Source organism: Myiozetetes cayanensis, unplaced genomic scaffold (assembly GCF_022539395.1).
Source record: "Myiozetetes cayanensis isolate MyiCay16 unplaced genomic scaffold, myiCay2020 scf23, whole genome shotgun sequence".
Taxonomy (NCBI): domain Eukaryota; kingdom Metazoa; phylum Chordata; class Aves; order Passeriformes; family Tyrannidae; genus Myiozetetes; species Myiozetetes cayanensis.
The window spans coordinates 3,386,651-3,410,686 of NW_026087445.1; the positions used below are offsets into that span (position 1 = coordinate 3,386,651).

The following is a 24,036-nucleotide window of genomic DNA, read 5'->3' on the forward strand; positions in this document are numbered from 1 at the left end:
TCATTCCCTCTATCCAGTGCATTTGAATTATGGGATGTGGGGCATGGCCTTCCCGAAACTGTGCTCAGAATTTCATGAAATATTCCCTGTTTTTGCCCACTTGACCCAAGCTAAACAGAGGCAACCAACTCAAGTGACAGTGAGGCAACCCACATCCTCTTTCATTTCTAGCCCGAACTATGTGTCATTGCTTCCTTTTTTTCTTGATTTTCTTTTAATTTTTTTTAAAAAACAATTTCAAGAAGAGCAAGTAACTTGGAGTGTATCTAGAAACCAGGCAGAGACCAGTTTCACTTCCCTTCTCGTTCTCTGCTACTCTCAGCAACGTGCAGTGAGAAGCGGGAGTGGTGAAACACAGCGCTTGGCACCACAGCAGGTTTCTCGCTCCAGGTCTGTGCATGATATCCATGCTGCTTTCTCCTGCACTCCTGGCCTCCTGAAGATGCCCAGGAGAGGAACCCTTCCCCTGTGGATGCTCCTGGTGCTGCTGCATCTGGCACTTGTCCCATCGCCGCTGGCAGGCTGCCTCCTCAGTCCCTGTTTGGAGGTACGTGAGCTCCAAGTGAGCACAAAATCCTTCTGTTTCTCTGGTGCAACTTTTCCCTCTGCTTGGGAGATTTGTGCATCAAGCCTGCTGTCTGCTCTGTTGTCTTATGAAAGCCCATCTTTTTTTTTTTTTTCCACGGTTGTTACCAAGGCAGTTGAAGTATTTGAAGTAAATGCTGGTCTTAAAAACATCTGAAAACCAGAACCAGCAGCATTAACCTTTTCTTCTTGTTGGCTTTCTGTACCTCTGAGCGTGTTGCAGTGCAGTTAGTGTAATAGATTATGTTTCTCTTGGAAAAGATACAAACCTTGTCTCTGACTTGTGCAAAATACAGTATTTTTGCCTGATTTGTGCAGTAGGGTGATTTCACCAGAGCCCCAAGTACCAGACACTGAGTGACTGCCTTTTGCAAAGTTTCACTGTCAGTTATTACTTACAGAACAACTTTGGGTTGAGCTGCCTGATTATCTGCAGGATAACAGAACTGAGAGCTGAGCCTGGAAATCCAATGGATCTGCACATGTTTGTCTTGCTGGTTGTCTCCAAGGTTGCTGCTGGTTCATCTGTAGCCTCAAGGAACACTGTCCTGCAGTTTTGCACCTGCTTCAGTCAGCAAGAAATGCAGCTTTTCCTGGGGAGCGGGACTGGTCCTATCAAAAATGGGAAAGATGCTTAGGATATATAAGATTATTTCCTAAAACTCAGGGTTTAGAAATTAACTACAAGGTTGGTCATTTTTCTCCTGCTTTCCTGACAGTGCAGTTTTCTGGCACTTCATGAAGAGCAGATGTTGACCCTGATTGGATCTAACACTGTTACAGGTCATCCCTAACACAACTTTCAGATGCACTGGACTGAACATCTCTGGAGTTCCTCCTGGAGTCCCAAATACCACCCAGAACTTAGATCTTAGTTTCAGCAATCTGAAGTCACTGAGATCAAATTATTTTTCCTCAGTCCCTGAACTTCAACTTCTGGATCTTTCAAGGTAATGAGCTCTTTTATGTGGATACTGGTTAATCTTGCTCCACCAGCTGGGCTATTGTGGTGGCCTGTGTTGGGGTCTAATTGTCTTAGCTGTTCATTTTTTTTTTGCTTGTGACTTTGTCCCTGTGTCTGTCACTTTGCACATCCCCATAGTGATGTGCAGCTTTTAGTCCAGTTACTGAGTGCACACCCTCCACACAGAGCTGGGTCTGTCAGTCTGATCTTGTAGGCTGAGATGTGAGAAGGAGGAGGAAGATGTTTTACTTGTCTCTGAACAAGAAAAATGTCATACTTTTCACTGTTACAAAAACTCTGAAGTGGAACATCTTGGGTGAGTTGTTTTTCTAATCACAGTTAAAAAAAAAAAAAAAAAAACACCAAAAAAACCCCCAACCCAAGATGAAGGTACATTCATTTTCTAAAAGGCTGTTTTAAAATATCAACATATTCTCTTTTCCCTTCTCCTCACATATCTGGGGGAGGAGATGGAGGAGGCTTATTAGCAAATTTGAATTGATGTATAATTTCCATTGACTTGAGACAACAGTTTCTCTGGGTAAATTGTTTCACTGAAAAATGTCACTCAGTTCCATCACAGCTCCAGCTCCAAAGTGGCTGAGTGGCAGAGCACGTTTGCTGTAAGACACTGGTTGGATTATAACCTAATTTTGCTGAATTCCTTGCAAAATGCCTTTGGGTCTCACATTCTGGATCTTTCCCCGTGAAACCAGAGGTGGCCACTCTCCTTTTCCCCTCTTCCCTGAGCAGAAGTGCTAATAGAGCTGTGAGTTTTGCCACAGCTGCATCTCTCTGGTGCCAGTGGGACTGCCCAGATATGGCTGAGGTGACAGTTCTGAAGGCTGTGAGTGTGCAAGATCTAAGGGAAGGCTGTATCTGCTTGGCTGTGCCATCAGTGATGGTCCAGTGTCCCTTTGGCCTAAAAGGAAAGTCAGAATTCTTCTTTCCTGATGCCTGCATGAACTTTTGACCTTCACCATGGCTCAAGGTCTCTTGCTTTGCAGCTGAACTTCAGATTAGAGAGGGAGGAGGAAGAGAGAGGAGGTCTCCTGCTGTGGAAAGGTTCCATTTGCACATCCAGAAGTGCTGGCTCTGCCCAGCACATCAAAGCCAAACCAGCTCCCAGCACGAGGATGAAAATTTTACACCAGCACTTAGTGCTGCAGCATTAGTGAACATGAGAGGGACAGTGTTTCACACACTTTCATTCTCTTTTCCTGCCCAACAGGTGCCACCTCCATACAATAGAAGATAACTCCTTTAAGGACCTTCACAGACTTTCCACCTTAATTTTAACTGCCAATTCCCTCCAGTACCTGGGGACAGCAGCCTTCTATGGCTTAGCAGCTCTGAAAAAACTAGTACTGGTGGAAACCAACATAACCTCTGTGACTGACCTGCCCATTGGACACTTGCATACCCTGCAGGAGCTGAATTTGGGCCACAACAACATTACTTCATTGAAGCTTCCCAAGTATTTCACCAACCTGACCTCTCTCAGGCACCTGAGCTTTTCCTCTAACAAGATCACATATATCTCCAAAGGAGACCTTGATGCCCTGAGGGAAGGGAACAGGCTCAACCTCACGCTGGTGCTTTCCTTGAATAAGATAAAATCCATAGAGCCAGGGTCCTTTGCAAAGATTCACCTCGGTGAGCTGGTTCTGAGGTCCTCTTTTGAGAACTTCAACGAGATGCACACTTCTCTTCAAGGCCTGGCTGGCTTACAGGTCAAAAGACTGACAGTTGGAGAGTTCAGAAACAATCATAGACTGGAAGACTTTGAGAGAGGACTCTTGAGTGGACTGTGCCAGGTCCAGATGCAAGAGTTTGTCCTAATCTGTTTCAGGAAATTTGAGAGTAACACAGACACCCTTTTTGACTGCACAGGCAACGTCTCCACCATTCGCTTGGTGAACCTGGAACTCGAACACATATCAGAGGTTCCCGTGTCGTCCCGAGTGAAACAGCTGGAGTGCAAGAACTGCCAGTTTGAGGAAGTGCCTGCCGTGAAGCTGTCGCATTTCAAGCAGCTGAGAGTGCTTCGTATTACCAAGAGCAGATCCCTCATAAGCTTTGAGCAGAAATTTAGGGATCTAAGTGAGCTGGAGGTCATAGATTTGAGTGAGAATCGCCTCACCTTCAGTGGCTGCTGTTCCCGTCTGTTTCACAATTGTTCCAATTTGAAACACTTGAACCTAAGCTTCAATGCTGACATCAGAGTGACTGGGGATTTCAATAATATTAAGAATTTGTTGTATTTGGACTTTCAGCACACAAAATTATTTGGTCCTGGCTCCTACCCTGTCTTTCTCTTCCTTCAGAAACTCATTTACCTCGACATTTCCCACACCAAAATTCACGTTAAATCTCAGTGCACGTTTTGTGGCTTGAACTCTTTGCAAGTGCTGAAGATGTCAGGAAACTCTTTCGAGAACAACAGGCTGGCCAACAGCTTCAAAAACCTAACTCACCTCCACACCTTGGATATTTCAAGTTGCATGTTAGTACAGGTGAATCAAAGTACATTTGATGCCCTCTCTGAACTAAAAGAGCTAAATATCAGCAACAATAAGCTCCTGACCTTAGATCCTGGAGTCTACCGGCCTCTCCAAGCCCTCAGAGTCCTGGATTTCAGCAACAACCAGCTGACTGTTCTGTTGGACTCAGCCCTGGAAATCCTGCCTGACAGCCTGGTCCTGTTAGACATCTCTCAAAACCTGTTTGACTGCTCTTGTGCACACCTGAACTTTCTGACATGGGTCCAGGAAAAGCAGGAGCTGCTGCAGAACAAGGAGCTGATGATATGCCACATGCCTGCGGCCGTGAAGAACGTGAGCCTGTCAAGCTTCGACCTGTCCTCCTGCCACCTCAGTGCAGGTAAGGTGGTCTTCACAGTGATCATGTTGCTTGCTACAATGGTGCTCGCCTGCCTGATTTACAGGTACTACTTCCAGCTCTACTACTCACTGGTGCTGCTCAGTGGGTGCAAACACTCTGCAGAAAGGGGTAACACCTACGATGCCTTTGTTATCCACTCCAGCAAGGACCAGGAATGGGTGATAAAAGAGCTGGTGGAACCCTTAGAAGGAGGAACACCTCCCTTCCACCTGTGTCTGTCCTGCAGGGATTTCCTCCCAGGGGTGCCCATTGTGACCAATATCATCGAAGAAGGTTTTCTCAGCAGCAGAAATGTCATCGCAGTCATCTCTACCAACTTCCTGGAAAGTAAGTGGTGCAGCTTTGAGTTTGACGTTGCCCAGTCCTGGCAGCTTGTTGAGGGAAAGGCTGGAATCATCATGATTGTACTTGAAGAGGTGAACAAGGCCTTGCTGAGGCAGAGGCTGGGGCTGTCCCGATACCTGAGGAGGAACACCTACCTGGAGTGGAAAAACAAGGAAATGAGCAAGCACATCTTCTGGAGGCAGCTGACAGGAGTCCTGCTAGAAGGCAAAGATTGGAATAATGAGGGGGCAAAGCTCATGTGAAGAGAAAGAGAGATCCCTCCTCTCCTGTCTCCTGTCCTGGCCTTGGCTGATGGATGGTGCTCAGAAGTTGGTTCTTCTGTAGCTGCTCAGAGTCAGAGGGAGTGGATGGAGGCACTGCAAAAGCACTGCAGAAATACCTGCCTTGCTGGCCACCCTCTCCCGAGGGAACTTGCCAGCTAAGGAGTGACAAGAGCCAGAAGAGCTGAACCTGCCTGAGCTCCATGTTTGTCTGTGGCTGTCAACCAAAGCTGGTCCAGCAGTACACCCAGGTGTGGTGGATCGGTGAACAGACCGACTGCTCTTACTGTCCTTTGTCTGCCTCTGAAACTGGATTTGGGTCCTGAGACCCCAGGATCTCCAGGGTAGAGTAAAGATACAGGATTCTTGGCTCTAAAAATGGTGGGAAACAGAAAAAAGGTTTGAATTCAGAAAGTCTTGTGTCTGCCACGTTATGCACTGTGAGTCAGGGGGAAAACCCTCCAGAGAGCAGTGGGGTGTCCTACAGCACAGACCACCTGGCAGCTACTCAGTGGAGCTGAACAGTTATGTCATCAGGGAGGAGGGAGGTTTCCATTGAGGGAAATTTCCCCAACATGTTTCTTTTAGTTTGTTTTAGACCGAGACCAAATATTGAAACTATCACCTGAAACTGTTAATTATGTCCAGATTGTATAACATTTGAGAGTGGTTTGAGGGCTTCCTGTGGGATCCAAAAATCAGTGGGACCAGAAGAAGCCATAGAAATGTTTAACACCTTTTTAAGTCAAATATTTCTTTGCTTTAACTGCTTCACCTCCTCCAGGGTTTCTGGATAGACTGTGTGGGACTGCCCTCTGTGAACGAGATTGAGCCTGAGCAAAGTGGTTTTGATGTTTAGAGACAGCCAGTTCTAGAATAAGCTTTTCCACTCTTTGGACCAGCCTTAATTCACTGTTGGAAGGGGCTGTAGGAGCCTCCATGATTTGAAATGGACTTCAGACCAGCACGTGTGCTCAGCCTTTCCCAGGATTCGGCTGCTACCTGGAACAGAACAGCCACTGGATGGGGGAGCTGTGCTTTTGTTTCACTGAGAACGTGCCTGGCATTTTGCAGGGAGAAGAGATAGAGGAGAAAAGTCTGGGTTAGCTAAACTAAATGTATCCCAGCACTGTCCTGAATAAAGAGAAGGAAAGTCTAAATGCCACCAAATCATATTACAGAACATTCCACCCATGTGTCGGATATTGGATAGTGCGGGAGTATTGCTCTCTGTTTACCGAAGGCTTTGGTTGGGATTAATCACTAAATTACTCTAGTTTTAAACTTGCAAATCCTTCTATAATCAATGATGTTCTGCAGAGGTAAAACAGAAGCAATTGAGTGGTGAATCAGATCTGATATTTATTCAGAAGGAAAGCCTGATCCAGCTCACTTTTCTAAGCACCAGTCAGCAGCATCTCCGTGGAAGCCAGTGATCAGGGATCAGCATCAGACACTATTTGAAAGAGAGGGAGAGCTGGTTCCAGGCCTTGTGGTGGCAAAAGCAGAACCACAGCTCCCTCTCTGTGTGCTGTGTCAGATAACACTACCCAAAAAACCCCACAACCCTCCCTAAACTTTTTTTGTGCCCCACTAGATGCAGCTTTAATAAAATTGAGCTCAGTTCTGTGCTCCCTTGCCCAGAAAGTTTGGTTTGCATCTGCTAAATACTGTTCCAGCAGTTCCCAAAGTGTGGTGCTCCTGACCTGTGATTGGTGGGTCCTCCAGGCATTCCTCCTCACCCTTCCTCCTCCTCATTCCACCTCCTCCAGGGGCAGAGGCTGCTGGAGCTGGTGGGGGACAGTAAACCAGGGCACAGCTCGAGGTTTCCTGGATTGAATCCAAAGGAGAGCACAGAGGATAAAGCAAATATTAGCCTGGATTTTAGCAGCTACAAGTTAAACTGGGAAACAAAAGAGGGAAAATTAAATAGGGTGGGAGTTCCTGCTCCTGAATTGAGCAGCACTGAAACTGCATTTCTCCTTCACTCTTTCCCTCTGTGGCTCCTCTACAAACAACTCAGTGTATATGTATTTCTGGCACAAAGCACAGAGTCCTGTGATTCTTGATTGTAATTGTAATAATGAGTTTCAGAAAGCCTGCGAGTGGTTCTGGGCGTTATAATAAGGATTTAGGACAGTATTGTTTAAAAAGTGAGTGGAGTGTTTGTTTGAATATCAAAGCAACTTTGGGAGAGCTGGAGTGACCCTGAGATGAGGCTCCCACATGTACACTTTGAAAAGGAACTGGTCACTTGTTTTTCTCTTCCTACTCAGAGTCTCTACAGCAGAACTGGACACGTGAATTGCCCCAGGCTTCCTTATTGCCCACGAAAAAGCACAAATGCATATGATTTACTCCTCATACTCCTTTTGTGACTGGCTCTCTAGATCCTTCCCCAGCTCCATTCCCTTCTCTGACCACGCTCCAGCCCCTCAATGTCTTTCTTGCAGTGAGGGGCCCAGAACTGGACACAGAACTCGAGGTGTGACCTCACCAGTGCTCAGTGCAGAGTGACAATCATTGCCCTGGTCCTTCTGGCCACACTATTTTTCATACAAACTGGGTGCCATTTGCCTTCTTGCCCACCTAGGCACACACACTGGCTCGTGTTCAGCCACTATCAACCATCACCCTCAGGTCCTTTCCCTTTGGGCAAGTTTTCCAGCCGCTCTTCCCCCAGCCTGGAGCGCTGCAGGGGGTGGTTGTGACCCATGTGCAGGACCTGGCACTTTGAACGCACAAACTGACATCTTTTATTGCTGAGACCTTCCACAGCAGAACCAGGACTACCTTCCTTTTGCTGCATGGCACAAGGAGGCTCAGGAGGAGGGGCTGGCTGGTGACAGGCACACCCTTGGTGGGACCTGGGTGCCAGGAGAGCTGTGGGCTCTGCTGAGTGAAGGCTCCAGCCTTCCCCCGTGGTCACCAACCAGAGATTTTCTGACTTTGCCCAGAAAGGGTGTGGAGTCTCCATCACTGGAGATATTCCAGAACCATTTGGACACAATCCTGTGCAGTGTGCTCTAGGATGACCCTCCTTGAACAGGGAGGTTGGACCAAATGACCCCCTGTAGTCCCTTCCAACCTGACCCATTCTGTGATGCTGTGATTCTGTGACCTGCCCAGGCAGTGCCTGCCTGCTGTACATTGAGGTTTATGAGCCTAGGAAGGAAAAAGCTGTGTGAACCATTATATTTTCAACATTTACCCAGCAGAGGAACAGTAGATTTCTTTTTGGAAGACTCAGAACAGCTTTCCCCACTTCAGTGAATGGAGGAAATACTGTGGTTCACACAGAAACACACATACACATTTAGCTTCATTGTAGGAAGCAAATTTCCAAAGGAAAACTCAATTTTCACAAACAATGTTGTGAGGTGGAGGGACACACAAGGATTATTGAGTCCAAGTCATAAGTAAATGGCCCATCTGGGGACACAAACCCATGACCTTGGTGTTATTAGCACCATGCTCCAACCAACTGAGCTAATCTGTGGCTCTGTGACCTTTGTGGTAGGAAGCGAATTTCCAAAGGCAAACCCAGTGTTCTCATGTCTCCAAACCTGCTGGTGTGCACTGCTGGTTTAAAGTGTTCACTCTGCAGCAGATGCCTTTGATATGATTTATTCATTTGGGTGAATAAATGAGCCAACCCAACACCCGTGCAGGTCTGCGTTCATCTCTCATGTAAATAGCCCAACATATTCCAGTTATTAAAGCATCCATTTTACCCAGGTCATAAAAACAGATGGAGACAAAGCTCCAAAGGGCTGTTGCATCCAAGTTATTTCATTTGTAATGGGGATGTGCCCTGATTTCACTATGTGCTTCATTTGACCCATGCAGTGTGCCAGTACAGATGAAGCTCTGGTCTTCCCTGCCCTGCAGAGGGTGATGTCCCAAGGGCAGGACCTCGTGATGTGCTGGCACTGCCACCACGTCACGGTTTGCAGTGAGGGCTCTGCACAGAGCAAGCCCTCATTAGTGTGATTGCATTTGTGGTCTCCACACTGAGTAGCAGAGACATTCTGCAAAAGCTGAAAGCCAGAGCCATGTGCAGTCCTTCCCAGCCTGGATCTGGCTGGCTGCAGGAGCAGCGCTGCGGGAATGCTCCCTTGGCCTCCCTGAATGTTAGCACAGACTTCCAGTGTCAGTTAAAAAATCAACAAAACGAGGAAAAGCAGCTGGTTTCTCTGGACCAAATGATACTTGACAGGAACAGGTTGAAATTTCTCTGGAAGAGTGTTTGTCCTTTGGGAAATGCTATTTTGTGGGTGGTTTATGGAATTTAATGAGGTAGCATAGTGAATCTATGGAATGGGAATTGTCGTAGCAGGCTCTCTGGTTTAGTGTTGCACAGGGCTGTAGTCTTGGAACAGGTACTGTGCATGGAAACAGTGATTTTTAAAAAATGTTTTGGATGGGCTGGAAAAAAGGATTTCAAATAAAAGTTAAATTGCTCCACAACATCATTTCAAAAAGCATCGTTGTTATGCTGTTGTTTCCCAGAGTACGTTTTCATTTTGAAATTTGCTTCTATTTATATAATCTGACAAGTCTCCCAAAGCAACAGTGAAATGTAAAAATGTTTTCCACACACCCAAATTAAAACCCACACATTTTATTTTGTGGGAAAACTCACAATTTTTCATTTTTGTACCATGCAGAAAAGCAGAACTTTTGACAAAGTTTAGGGGGTGTTAATACCACCAAAGTTGTGGGTTTGATCCCTTTATGGGTCAGTCACTGAAGAGTTGGACTTGATGATCCTTGTGGGTCCCTTCCAACTCAGAATATTCTGTGATTCTGTGAATGTGGTATTAAAATCAGCCCCATACAAGATTCAAAGAATTGCTGCACTGTTTGGCCATCCAGGAGAAAATGGAAATTCCTCTTCCATGTCAGCTCTTACCCTGACCCTCTCAATGTCAAACCTTCACCTGCCTGTATCCCACGTGCAGCTCAGGCAGTAAAAAACACTGGCAAATCCCTGGAATGAATTTCACTAAGTGCCTTTTGCAAAACATCTTGAGTAGGTGCAGTCGATCGATACGAAACTGCCTGAGCCTGAGAGCAGCTGAACACGGGAGGAAAGAAGCAATTCCTTAATAAGTTGCTCTTTGCCATCTCAGCCCGGGCTGAGAATTGGGACAAATGACAGCAAAGCATGATTTGCAGAGAAGAGCCCATCTGCCAGTAGCACTCACCTTCCTCAGCCTCAAGGTCACATAGAGGGCAAAGTCAATAATCCACCAGTTTGGACCTCCCTGTGCTGCTCTGAGCACAGAGAGGAACATTACATAATTAAGGGCAGGTCTGTTAAAAGCCTTGAAAAGCAAGAAAAAGGCTTTAGGCACCCTGCAGCAGCCTGGGATACACCTTCTATGGCATCCTCTGCCAAACTGCAGCTGAGGAGGTGCGGGAAGAGGAGCACTGAGGGTTGGAAGGGCGACAAAAGTGTTGACCTTCTCTACCAATCAGATGTGTAGCAGGGAGATTCAGCCCCTACACTTCCAAAATCCGCCCACCAGAGCTGTTCAAAATACGTTTGTTACTGGTGGTGGGGAGATCATTAGGTGAGCCAAAGGATCACCCCATAGGGCTGAGGCCCACAACCTTCCAGCCAGAGGATTTCCAAGGAGAACAACTGAAGCCTCCCCTTCCTGCAGCTCCTCCTTCCCTTATCGCCACATCTCGAGTACTATGCAAATAACAATAGGGTATTGTTAGGCAAAAGAGATTTAATTGCAGCCTACACTCCCTGAGAGGGTAAGATCGGCTTTTCTCCAGATCTAATCTCCAGCCTTTATCTTTCCTTCTCCCTCTCTCAGCCTTTTCCTCTCCTCGAAGTTTCTCTTTTCTCTCTTTCAGCTCCCAGCCAGCAGCAAGTGACCAACCCAAAATGTATGTAAGAAGGGAGGGGTGTCCTTGTTACTTCCTTCCCCCACCCTACATTTTTGAATAGCCTTTAAATCCTTTGGAGTGTTGTGTCCCACAAAAAAGGATTAGCGGTAATTCCCCTGCCATCTCTTGCTTCCGACGCTCTGACAATTCATTCTCCTGAGATCCCCTAAACTCACCGCTGAATACATTAGCCAGAGGACACGGAGCAGGCTGGAGGAGACTGATACCCTGTGTCTTCCCTCCCTACAGCCCGGTGATCCAGTTCAACACACCCGCTCATCCACCACAGCCGCCTGGATCAGCGCTTCTACCCCTCGGTAACCCAGACCAAACCCAAACCTGCGCGGAGCAGCCGCTCAGGATACTCGCTGTGGGATTCACAAGGCAGTTCCTGGAAGTTGCTCTCCTTTCCTTGTCTCAGCGACGGATCTGGCGTGAGCCTGTGGCCCCACTCCTGCTCCAGAGCTGGAATCCCTCTGTTTTCTTTTCCAAGCAGTGTAGTCTGTTGGGAAGGGCACTCTACCACCGCTGTCTGGTTTGGATGCTGCCGAGCCCCCTTAGACAACAAATGCTGCCTGTTATCTCTGCCCTGCCTCGTTTTCTCTGTTGGTAAATTGGGATTCACAACCTGCACGCTGTGGTTTGCTGGAATGAAACACTGAAACAGATGAAATCTAGATCAGAGCCCATGAAAACGGTGCTTTCTGTTCCTCAACTCCATTTCCCCCATCTCGGGAATTTTGAAATCCTCCTCTACAGCTCTACCCCGGGGCCAGTAAATGTCTGTCTGAAGTCAGATTCTCCCAAACCCTTTTCTGTCACTGGTCCTGCTTGTGGTCACACAAGTTTCACTTTCTTTAAGGGAAGTAAGTGCAGTGACAACAGCACAAAAATAATCAAACCAAACCAAACCAAACCAAACCAAGCCAACCAACCAACCAACCAACCAACCAACAACAAAAAACAAACAAAAAAACCAAAACCAAACAAATCACCACAAACAAAACAAATAAAAAAAACCCGCAAAAAACAAAACACAAAGAAAACAAACAACACCCTCGGTATTTAGTCCTGAGGACCCTCTTTGCAATTCTCCTTAGTAGTAAAGCCCTCCCTGCTGAAGTATTTCTTTCTGCCATCCCTCCTCTGATGCTGTAAGTATTAAAATAAGCTGTTAATAAAAAAAAAACCATACAGGTTTTCCCCTCTCAGCTCCTCCTGAGACTGTGGCCCACATCTTTCTGTCCTGCACAGTCAGCAAGTTTTGGTTCCTCATCTTGTGCCCCCTCCAGAGGCCCAGATCTTTGTCAGTGCTGAGCTGGGAAGCTCCACTCTGCTGGTTCCCCCACCTCTGCCCCACTGAGGGCAGATGAGGGACAGGATTCACCCCTCAGCCTCAGACATGAGCTGTCTGAACTGTTTTTTTACAGCCTTGATGGAAATAAAATGATATTTGCCTGCTAAAAAGTACCCTGGATGGGAAACAACCCTCTATTCTGACTGGGGAGATGCTCACAGGGGTCCCCTGTTGATGGGGAGGTGCTGACGGGTCTGGAGGTGCCCCCCTGGTATCCCCAGGGCTGTGACAGGGAGAGGAGATGACAAGAGGTTGGGACAGGAGCCTGAGCCAAGTGTGGGGAGTTTCTTGCCCTCCTTGATAGCCATTTCTCTTGGAAAAAAAGGGCATGCTTTATAAAGAGCATCATGAAAGCAAAGTATATCATGATTTCGGTGTGAGCAGACAACCCTGAGATAGGAGCATCCCCTCGGATTTGCCTGCTGGAGGTTATTTACCTCAGGAAGCTGCTCAATAAAAAAAAAAAAAAAACCACACCACAAATACAGGAGAAAGTAGTATTATTTGCTCCTTTCAAAGCATGGTGGGAGGCAGAGAAACATTATAAGGGGTATCTCTGAGTCTTGCCAGCCTGGATTTGTCAGGGCAGAGTTTTCACGGAGCGCTCTCTGGGTGACCCAGTTTCTGAGACACAGGCACAGACACATTCAGGCTCCTGCACACACACACCCCGAGCCACAATCCACAACTTTAATAGCTGTGTGACATACAAAGGAGATTTTGATGCAAAGTGGAGCTGACAGAGAAGTGGAAGAAGTATCTGGTTTTTTGCCTTTTTTTTTTTTTCCCCCCCATCCAGTTCCACACCAGGATTACAGTCAAGGTAGTTTCAACCTTCAGCAAGGACTGATGTTACTGTGGGCTCTGCTTTTAATGACATTTAACAAGAAGCAGCAGCTCGGGGAGGGGGAACAAGGGGCTTTCTTTTCTTTTCAGGAGGAATTTACTTGGGCTGTCAGCATTAAAGGCATGAAGTGAATACGGTATGGTGCTGCAAAGCGGGGCTTAATGGCTTTGCCTGCAAAGGGGGCTTAATGGCTTTGCCTCCGGTAACCACAGTGCAGCTCTGAGACAGGGTTTGCCAGCCCTGCCAGGCATTCCATGAAACAGCTGTGTAGGTGGAAAGGTTCACTGGAGGGTGTGCCCCAGCACTGTGGTCTCACTGAGGTGACTTTGTGTCATGGGTGGTTTTCTGGCTGTGGGGATGGCGTGGGTGACATGAGGGTATCGTTGTGTAGCAGTTATGATCTCTGTTTTGGAAAGCTCCCCCTCGAGGGTGAGGTGGCTGATCCAGAGTCCAGCTGATGGATGTCACTTCTCTCACAGTGATTTTATCAGATTTTTCCATAGATCCTGCAGGTTTTGAGCCTGGTGGGTTTGACAGGAGCCCGGGGCAGGTGCAGGCTGGATTGATGCTCCAGGTTGGGTACCCAGCTATCCAGCTCAGGGCTGGCTTGGAATGGTCCAGGCATCCCAAAAAGCTCCTAAACCATGCCAGGCTGATTCTAGTTGGTCCCATGTCCTTAAAACAAAATATAGAGACTTGTTACCGTATTATTGCAGCAAAAGGGCTAAAATTTAAACATAATTATCAAATCCAGAGCTTATTTTTCATCAAATTGAATCAATTTAATAATAACAAATACTATCAAATCAAGGAACTATATATTGAAAAGGAAGGAACAGCAGAGCAAAACAACCAGAGGAGAAGAATGCTGGGCCAAAGTGCATCCCTTCTCAAGCTGTCCCAGGATTTGCTCATGGCAGTGAGAATCCTTGGAGTGATGTTTTGGCTCAGACCTCCATTTAGAAGACACTCTTTAGCTCTGAATAAACTGGTGATGCATTGTGTGGCCCCAGATCGTTATAAATGGCTGGACTCAAACATCCATGGAGAAACCGGGAAGGCAGCACCAACACAGAGTTACTGCAGCCCTAATCATGTGAGCTGGCAGAAGGCAGTGGGTTTAGTCCTGTAGAGATGGTGCCAGATAAAGAGGAAAATAAAACGAGGAGGTGTTATTGTCTGTGCTGTGTGGTGGTGATGCAATTCCCACCTGCATTTCAGTCGCCTGAACTTTAGCAGATGGTAGCCGTGTTTGCTGGACTGTGCTGGGAGACCTTGTCAGAAATCCCCCCACGTGTGGAGCACTCCAATCTGCTCCTTTGGAGAGATCCAGATGCTGAGGCTCTGGCAGGGACCTTCTCCTCCCAGGGACTGACAGCTCAGCTCGTTGTGAAGGGACCTGGCAGAAGGTGCCCAGCCCGTTCAGCAGGAGGGTCTGCTGAGAGACCCAGGCAGAGAAAATAAGCTCTGGGTGGTGCACCTTGAGCAGGGTGGTGGCAACGTGCTGCAAGAGAAATTTGGTGGGTTTAACTAATTCTGAGGGGAAACCATTTGTCTTATGGCATGGGGAATTTTTCAGAAGCCAGGACGGGGCTGTGGTGGGCACAGAGCCACACCAGTGACCACACGACATGTGGTGAGTTGTGTGTGGTGAGGAAATACAACCTTGAGCTCCTATTTCTCTGCCCAGGCCCTTTCTGAATGGGAAGCCCTCTCTCCCCACTCCTTTAGGTGGAGGGGAGAGCACCCACCGTGTCAGGGACCCTCTCCCCCACGGGATGAGCTGTCTGGGAGCTCAGAGCAGACACGCCAGGCACCGAACAGCCTGCTCTCCCCTGGCTTGGTGTGATGGGGTGGTGATGGCTCTGTGCTTCGTGCCTGCTCTTTGCATCCCGTATCCAAACACGGCACAGGGGAAGTGACAGCAATATGTGTCCCCCTGACACCCGGAGAATGCAGCGATATTGCTGTGAAAATGAGGCAGCCGCCGCACGGCTCAACTCTGAACCCTTCCCTCTGCCAAGGAGCTATGATTAGAATCTCATCTCACTCTCTCTTGCACAGCACCTGCAGAAGAAAATCCCACCCAGCAGCACGGAACTATTTTTAAAGGCCTTTTTCTGACGGGCTGGGAGACGGGGCTGGTGAGAATCCTGCTGGTGCCGTGGAATTCTTTCAAACGCCCTTGCAGAAGAGGATGGAGCTAGACTTGGGGAACGTGGCTTGGAAAGAAAGGAGGTGGCGGAGTTGTTTTGCCAAGGCTGAAGCTGGTGCCAGCTCCTCGCCTTGGAAGGCTGAATTTCAGCATCTTCTATGTCTGATTTTTTTTTTTTTTTTAAAGTTTGCTGTACCTGGAGATGCCTCCAGCTGTCGGAAACTTGCTGTGAGAGACTCATGTGCTTTGAACAGAGGGGCACAGGGGTCCATGTCATGGGAAGCGTGGGCAGGAGTGTGTCCCAGTGCTGCTCTGCTCTCCTCCCACCCAGGGCTGTGAGTCAGGGGGTTATCTGCAGCTTCTGGACACCCCAGAGTAAGAGCTGGGGAAAGCAAACAGGCAGAGCAGACCAATGGGCTGAAAGATCCACGTCCCTGGGGTGTGGGACACCATGAGCAGTGAATTCTGGGCTGCCAGTGCCAAAATGGTTCATTCAGCTACATTTTGTAGGTGAATAAATGTACCAAGAAGCCCCAGAAGTGTCTGGGGATGGAGATGGAGTGTTAAGTGTTGAAGCAAAGCCCCACTTTCCTCTTGATATGCTGCTCATGGCTGGGGTTTGATGCTGTTCAAACATAATTTGCTCTCCCTCTCTGAATGGAACCAGAGAAGTGTATTACATTTATCTTAATAAAACAAGTGGCTTTGCAAGCAGTGGAACAGAGGAAGCCTGGTTTTCTACAGTCACCTCCCATGTGGTTCTCTGGTGTCTGATAGAATGGCTGAGCTCATATCACACCCTGGGAATGGGATGGAAAGTGGAAGGGCAATGGGAAGAAGTGCTCATTTGAATATATCTTCCCTTATAAAGCTTGTTAGGACTTAATTCCTCTGAGATGTCTCTTCTTCCACCCTGATTGCAGGCCAGCAGGTTTAGAAAGCTATTGTGCAGTGCCTGTGGGGCAGGAAGCCCGATCTGGTAAGCCTTGTTTCCATGGAAAATTATGTCAAAAAATAAACAGAACTGACCTGAACTCCGTACAAATTACTTGTCATTACATCCCGCAGAGTTTGACCCACATACCTGTGCTTTTCATGCTGACATTTATCACCAAGGCTCTGGAGCTGTGATGGAGATTGGCACTAACCTGAGGAAAAGGTCCCATTTAGAATGTACCACGGACCATAGAGTCTGCACATGGAGGATGCAGCATTAAATAGAGATACCAGCCACAAAACCACTTCCCATTTTGTATAATACAGGCCAACAGAGATTTGAAAAATGTTCCATTTCTGTATAGAAAGACTATTTTTAAAATTGAACAGTAAGTTAGTCCTCTATTGACTTTCAATTTCCATCCTCTTACATTTCCATAGCAACTCTGGCCATTTATGCATTTATCTTCATATTTAACTCTCCTCTCTCATATCATTTCAAGTGGACTCAAGTGCTGCAAAAGGGTTAAACCAGTCTTTCAAATATCTCCCTGTTTTTAAGCAATTACTTGAAAATACTTTTATATATATATATATATATATATATATATTAGGCTAAATTGACAAGTTTGTGGTTTAATGAAAACTGTCACTCGAATATTTGCCCTGCAAAACCCTTCAGGGCAATGACAAGAACGAGTCACAGCCTCTCTCCTCTCACCTTGTCTTCTGTTATGACTGTGTTCAAAATTCTCGTGTGGAATCTAAACTTGCAGCTGCAGTGGCTGTGACAGTCACAGGCTGGGTATTGGGTAAGCCCAGGCTTTGGCAATCAGGGCTTTTCTTTCTTCTTTTTTTTCAAGTATGTCTGTTTTTGCATGTCTGTTTGGGAGCAGTCAGAAAGCAGGAGTGCTTCACAGATTTTGTCCTCCTGGGCTTGGGGCAGAGATGTGAGTTCACCACGACCACTTACAGAGCATGGATAGAGTTCCCACCAATGTTCTGGAGGGTTTTTGGTGGGAATGTACCATCCTCTTTTGGGACTTTGCTGTCCAGGAAAGCAGTGAGATGAGTAGGTGGCCTTGGGCACCGTGGGGAGCTCCATACCTGATACTGAAGAGGGAGTCCCATCAAGTAGGCATAGTTGGCTGAGCTGCTTGGACAGCAGATTAGTCTTGAAGTCTTGGGTAAAATATCTGCTTGGGGTAATGGGAGTGAAGCTTTCAGGTCAGTAATCCTCTTGTAAGTCCACACTTGTCATTTCCTCTCTATAGTTTCATAGTGTTTTTAGCTGCAAACTCCTGTGGGGTTTTCATCCTGGAAACCTCTTGACTTTCAGTTTAAATTGTCAGTCCTGCTTCTCCTTTAATGCCTTCCCACCCCTCCTCCCTCAGGCTGATTATTCTGACTTGGGAAGGATGTTCCCTGTCCCCAAGAAACCAACAGATGGCTTAATTGCAGCACGGAGAAATACGGGACACGCTTCCCTGGAGTGCCGGTGACGTGTTCCAGGAGACCACGGGGGTGAACTCGCTGCTTTGGGTCAGCTGCTTCACCATGGGCACTGATAACCCCCAGTGCCTCTGCAGCAAAAGGACCTGATGAACTGACCAAGGTGCTTAAGTGCCCGAGGCATTTTGAAATTTTTATTTTAATGGGCCTGAGAGTCTAAATCTCATTGACTTTCAAATCGACCGTGCAGATCAATGCACAGCGCCCTGACAGGGCAGGATGGTTTCCTACAGAATGTCCTCCTGTGCACCAGCCAGTCCACTCTTACACTGCTCCAGAAGCTTGCGTTTCAGGTCTGGTTTTCTCCTACTGGGGGATTTCTGATTTTCCTAGAGCCAGACCTTCAGGTTGTTTTGTGCAATGATGTAAATAAGCAACTGGTAGAACCTGTGAAGTTATTTAAGTGCCTAATTCCCACTGAAACCTGCTTAGATGCACCTGAAAATCCTATTAAAGCACTTCCCTGCACCTTTAAGCACCTAAACAGCATTGAAAATGCATTCTTTGATCACTTAGGGATGGAAGGGCAGAGTGTTTCCAGAGGATTTGTGCCTCTAACTCACTTGCTGCTCCCAGAAGAAATCTCTGGTTTTGTCCACGTTGTGCCAGCGTCCCATGTCACCTTCCCCTTTCATTCCATCACTTGTGTTGTTCCTTGGTGAAGGACTCTAAATAATTCCTCCCCCTGCCTTACTGTTGACACCTTCCTGAATATTTGCAGGTCATTATTAAATCACCCCTTTACTCATCCTTTATCTGAGCTGTACATAATTAGTTCCTTTAATCTTTCTTCATAGGTCAATCCTTCTAAACCCTTAATCATCTTTATCTCCTTTTCCTGGAGCCCCTCCAATTTGCTGACAATTTTTTTTTTTTCCATCAAGAAACAACAAAACCCCCAAGTTCCAAGAGCTTTTCAGGCTGACTGAGGGTAGTGTGGGGCTGTGGGGTTCCCTGTGGGGTTGCCCCTCTCTGCTTCTGGCCCAGCCTGGTGAACAAAGCTGGTGTTGGAAGGGATCAAACCATCCCTGCCTCATCCCTGGAAGTGTTCAAGGCCAGGTTGGAGGAGACTCAGAGCAGCCTGCTCTAGTGGAAGGTGTCCCTGTCCACGGCAGGGGGTGGAATTAAATGATCCTTAAGGTCCCTTCCAGCCCAAACCATTGTATGATCTCCTGGTAACAAGAATGTGGCTCTGCTAACGAGGCCTGACTCTTCACACCCTGCTCTTTGTCATGACAAAATCTGCTCCCTCTGGGGGACAGAAAGAGGATTTCCAGGTGTCTCAAGATGTTGGATGAATCCACCTCCTCCTGCTAAGGGTGCTCAAGACTGGTAGTTTAGTGCTTTGCAAGAGGGTCCAGGAATGGTGTCCTGGCAGCTCAGGAATGGACTGGAGGTGCTGGACTATGGGGATGGGGGAAGGCAAGGACCATCACTGACAGCTGGTAGGATAGGAAGACTCTTCTATTGCTTGCCCCAGTGCCAGACACAGAGGAGAGGTGATGCCTCAAACATTTCACTGAAAGGAGCTCTTTTACCACCTTTTGTGTTTATCATCCCTGCTCTCCTGACAGCCCTTAGCAATGCAGATGAGCTCCAAGTCTGGCACTTCTATCCACGTGGGCCACCCTACCAGGCTGTTTCCCTTGGCTGTCAGTCCCACACCCCTGAGACTTTCCACCTCTGTGAGCTCTGACCTACCTGCTGCTGCCAGGGAAGGATGCTGCTGGGTTCCCACCCCTGGAACTGCATCCCCAACACTGACACGCTGTGCCAGCTCCTGCCCAGCTCCATACTCCTGCCCAGAACAGCACAGCCTGTTTCACTTTGCTAGTGAAAATACTATTTCTGTGTTTTGCATTTTTCAAAAGTTTTTTATTGGAATTATATTTGTGCTGTGCCAACAGGATGGGGGAAGTGAAGCACCATGGATGGGATGGAAGGAGGAGCATGGCAGCAGTCCCAGCCCTTTCTGTCTGGAAGCACAGGGCAAAGGGCCCAAAAAGAACAGGCTTCCTGAGGGAACAGAGGGGATCCACTACCACTTGGAGTCTCTTTAGGCAATGCTTTACCTGGATGTCTCATCCAAAAAAACCACTTGCCATTCCTCACTGGGAAGCACAGCTTCTTCCTCCTGAGCAGGCACAGCAGGCTGCTCCCTATCACATACTTTGCTGAAAAGCAAAGGCCACCTTCATCTCCTCCGCTTTTATTAATCATAATTCGCCTCTGGATTGAACTGATTGCAAAACAAACTAAAGGCATGAAGGGGTGGTAGAAAGTTTCAGCTCAAACCGGTTTTGTGTCACTCCTAAAACATTGGAAGCCTAAGGCTGTTCCTCAGAACTGGGAGCTGTGAGTGACCATGACCAGCCCTGTGGAACAGTCCCTCAATTTTCTGTGTTCCCTGGTGAAAGAGAGCACTGACAGAGCCACAACAACCACATCTGAGAGAGAGGATGAAACCTGCATCCTGAGGTATCTGTCACTCTGCAATGAGTTTGCTTTCCCTTTTTCCCATCCCATCCCAGCAAAACCTTGCAAATGGGGCATGATAACCATCCTGAGTCCTCAGAGGATGGCTGGAAGTCAGACCTGGTCTGGCACATCACAGGCAAGGTGAAATCTGGCTGGTTCAGTGGAAAATAAACAAACCATTTTTGTGCTGTGCTATGTTTCCAGTGACCATGATGTGCTCCAGTTATGGTGTGATGGTGTGAGCAAAGGATGAGGCTGTGACTCTTGTGGAAATGGGCAGGTGATGTTAAACAGAGACTATCCCTTCAATGTGCCCAGAGGTGTCCACTTGTGCAGAACAAGGGTGGAAAGCTGCATGTTTATGCAAGTGCTCCAGGAGATTGTGGGGGAGGCTGCTGACAGGGAACTTTTTGCTTGTCAGGGATGTGAAATACTCAATCAATGCAGCGTCACCCTCAGCCTAAGCAATGGCTGGGGGCAATGTGACCTTAGAAAGGAGATGAGAACTCTCTCATACCATTGCAGTGGCTTTTATGGAGCTCCACACATCCATCTCTTGCTGCTTGGAATTGCTGCAACCATTTCTAGCCCCCTCTGAGCTCTGATGTTTCCAGATGGGACTATTAGACTCCCTAGGAGTGCAACTGTAAATATGTGCTGAAATGCCACCCGAGCCCTGCAGTGCAGGAGCATTGCTGCCACCAGCCCTGCCACCAGCCCTGCCACCAGCTCTGCCACTAGCCCTGCCACCAGCTCTGCCACCAGCTCTGCCTGGCTCTGCTCAGCTCTGCAGTCCCCACAGGGGGCTGTGGCTCCCTGAGGGCTCCAAATCAGCAGCACTTCGAAGCAGCTCAATTATCAAAGCGTGCACTCCGTAGAATCATAGAATAGTTTGTGTTGGAAGGGACTTTAAGCATCATTTTGTTCCACCCCCTTGCCATGGGCAGGGACACCTTCCACCATCCCAGGCTGCTCTGAGCCTCATCCAACCTGGCCTTGAACGTGAACAGCCTCCACCACACAGACCAGCCTAATTTTTAGTGGAACCTTTGCCGTAGTGGGAATAACAATCTTATCAGTGTCTTTTTTCTGTCAACAAAAGTACCACCACTGTGCCCTTCCCGAGATGCTTTACCTGCACGTTTCCCTTCCGAGGAGAAGCATTGCTGTGTTTCTTCTTACACCCCAAAAGGATTCTGGTGGCATTGCCAGCTCTGGATTTCCAGAGGCCGCTTGCTGAAAATGAATGTGCTGTTTGTCCAGCACAGCAGCCCTGCCAGTAACTGGTTTCCATGCCCCTGAGCAAAGGAACGCTGTGGTTTCCCTCCTCCCCGTGCAATGACCGCCTGTTGCAGAGGCTTTCGTAGAAAGGGTGAATTTCCAGGCTCTACCCAACTCGGCTGCAAAACTCCCTGTGATTTCGAATCCAAATACTGTGTTGCCAGCGTTTTAAGGCACTCAGCAGGGAGAGCAGCGGCAGATGCCTCACTCCGGGAGCCGGTTCTTGGGAAGCATTCAAACTACCTAGTTACGTTTCACTCGGGGTGCTGTTCCACAGGGCTCCTCTGACACTCCTCCCTCTCTTCCCGGCATCGCGGCACGACGTGGGGTGGCTGTGACCTCCTCTTGACATGCAGATGAGGGATTCTCCTGAGCTGGGAATGCAGCAAACACTTCCCAACAGAACACGTGCTGGTTCCCAAACTGCTGCTGCCTCAGGACACTGTGAATGCCTGTGTCCACCCATCCAGGAGAGGGATCCTGGACATGGCTTTTAGGGAGAAGACACCAGGGCACTTATATATAGGATCCTCTTTATTAAAAGGGGAGTTTTTAATAACAGTGAATAGAGGACATTACTCACAATCAGAGTTCTCACTTTTTTTTTTTTTTTTTTGACAACCTGGGAAAGAAATGTATTATAATGCAAAAAAATGCCACACTTTGCATTTACTCAGAGGATAGATTTTGCAAATAGAAAGAAGCTTTTTCTTTTCTTTCTTTTTTCTTTTCTTTTTTTTTTTTCTTTTTCTTTTCTTTTCTTTTCTTTTCTTTTCTTTTCTTTTCTTTTCTTTTCTTTTCTTTTCTTTTCTTTTCTTTTCTTTTCTTTTCTTTTCTTTTCTTTTCTTTTCTTTTCTTTTCTTTTCTTTTCTTTTCTCTTTTCTTTTTTTCTTTTCTTTTCTTTTCTTTTTCCTGAGGCTGCTCCTTTGGGGATATACTTGAAATAAAAGGGACATTTCCTGGTAGTCCAGCCTGGCTGATGATTCCTGCCTTGGGTTTGCTGCAGATTTACAGGTTTGTTTTACTTTGTTTTGTTTTGTTTTTTAATTTCCTCTGTGTTTAGCATGTAGCAGTTTGGAAGCAAAGGGACCCCTAATGCAAAGAGGGAAAAGAATAAGGAAATGCCTGTGGAAAAGCCATCCTGGAGCAGGGAGACAGCGAAGTACAAAGGGGAAGGAGCAGCTTTTTCTGTGTGCACCAATTCACCCACCCACAAGAAACTGAGACCCAACTGGGGCCTCCTCGCAAACCAAACCTCTCAAAATAGCCTTTTTCCAAACAAGCTTCCATAAGACAGAGTTTCTGTAGAGCTCCCAGTTCTGTCACCGTGGCGTGGACAGCAAAGCTGTAAATAATACTATCAGCAGCAGCTCCGGCTTTCTGAAAGCAAAAGTCGCCAGCGAGTCCCTCAAATCCCTGATCCCTTCGGCGAGGGACAGCGGCGATGACCCCGGGATGTGCCCACCTCCCTGGAACTGCTACCCCTCCTAAACACTTCCAAATAAATGGCCGAGCAGCCAGAACTAAAGCCTGGGAGATGCGATAAGCGAGGCTTTGTCTCCTCCTTCTGGGGGGATTGATGTGCAAAGAGCGGCTGAGGTTTGCAGGCTCTTCCCCCTCCGCCTCTCACACGATGCTCAGCAGCAAAACTGCGGCATCTCCGCGGGGATCGCCGGCTTTACAGCAACCCCGGCGAGCTGCCCCGTGTTAATAAACTGCATTCGAGACGGGCTTTAAAGCCCCCCTCCATCCCTTTCAAAAGGCGTCTTTGAAAACTCAGACTCCCTCGGCTCCGTCTGGTTGGAGCGAGACACTTTCACGCCTTTGAGAAAATGGTTTATAATATATATACATATGCGACAGAAAAATAAAAGAGAAAGACTATTCTCTTGTCTGCCTGTTGTGTTTTTTTTTTTTTTCCTTAATTTTTTCTTTTTTTACCTTTATTTACCAAAAGTACCTCCAGGGCTAATGGCATTCTCTTTGGCCGCTGGGAGAGGAGAAAGATTGAAGTCTGAAATATGAAAGCTTTTCTCTTGGTTTTCAACAACTTTGGATCACTCTAGTTAACTCTCAGTCTCAGTTCAAAGCAGAACTAGAAACTGAAAGGCTGGTTCTGTTTTTGTGTGAGAAAAACTGTATTACTATAAATGATTTGTCATCCCGGAAAAAAATAGAGAGGCTTAAAATTCCTTGTCCAGGATGAAAAGTCAAAGTCACTGAGACTTTTGTGAGCTGTGACAAAAACTTGAAAAATAGTCTGCAATACTTCATTCTGATGATATCACAGTGTTTCATGCATGACCTGTTTTTCTTTTTAGAAATATGTTTTTAGTGTAATCAGCTTAAATTTCAAAACAAAATGAATAAAAAGTTAAAACAAGTTGTCTTACTCTCGAGATTTTTTTTCCTAATAGAAGAAATTCATCCAACTGGGTCTCTTTTTCTTTTTTTTTTTTTTTTTTCCCCAAGTATTTCATCTGGGATGAATCTGCCTTTTTCAGG

The 24,036-nt window shown here is 47.1% G+C and overlaps 1 protein-coding gene across 3 annotated transcripts; it reads left to right on the top strand.

The window, feature by feature from the left end:
- The first annotated feature begins 379 nt into the window (after positions 1 to 379).
- TLR4 (toll like receptor 4) lies at positions 380 to 11,898 on the top strand. 3 transcript variants are annotated; one of them, XR_007629417.1, is made up of 4 exons: positions 380 to 547; positions 1,369 to 1,535; positions 2,781 to 5,309; positions 11,215 to 11,898. XR_007629417.1 is itself a non-coding variant. In XM_050319778.1 (4 exons), exons 1-4 carry the CDS (start codon positions 443 to 445, stop codon positions 11,220 to 11,222), a joined length of 2,280 nt encoding a protein of 759 aa, XP_050175735.1. In that variant the 5' UTR covers positions 380 to 442; the 3' UTR covers positions 11,223 to 11,898. The 3 variants fall into 3 exon arrangements, 2 of the variants coding, with proteins under 2 accessions (XP_050175735.1, XP_050175736.1); XM_050319778.1 differs by having other exon boundaries at positions 2,781 to 4,780; XM_050319779.1 differs by having other exon boundaries at positions 2,781 to 4,432.
- The last annotated feature ends 12,138 nt before the right edge of the window (positions 11,899 to 24,036 follow it).

Coding starts and splice junctions, on each gene's coding strand:
- TLR4 (XM_050319778.1), top strand. CDS start 443: ATGCCCAGGAGAGGAACCCTTCCCCTGTGGATGCTCCTGGTGCTGCTG. Junction 548..1,368: donor TCCTCAGTCCCTGTTTGGAG/GTACGTGAGCTC, acceptor ACACTGTTACAG/GTCATCCCTAACACAACTTT. Junction 1,536..2,780: donor CAACTTCTGGATCTTTCAAG/GTAATGAGCTCT, acceptor CCTGCCCAACAG/GTGCCACCTCCATACAATAG.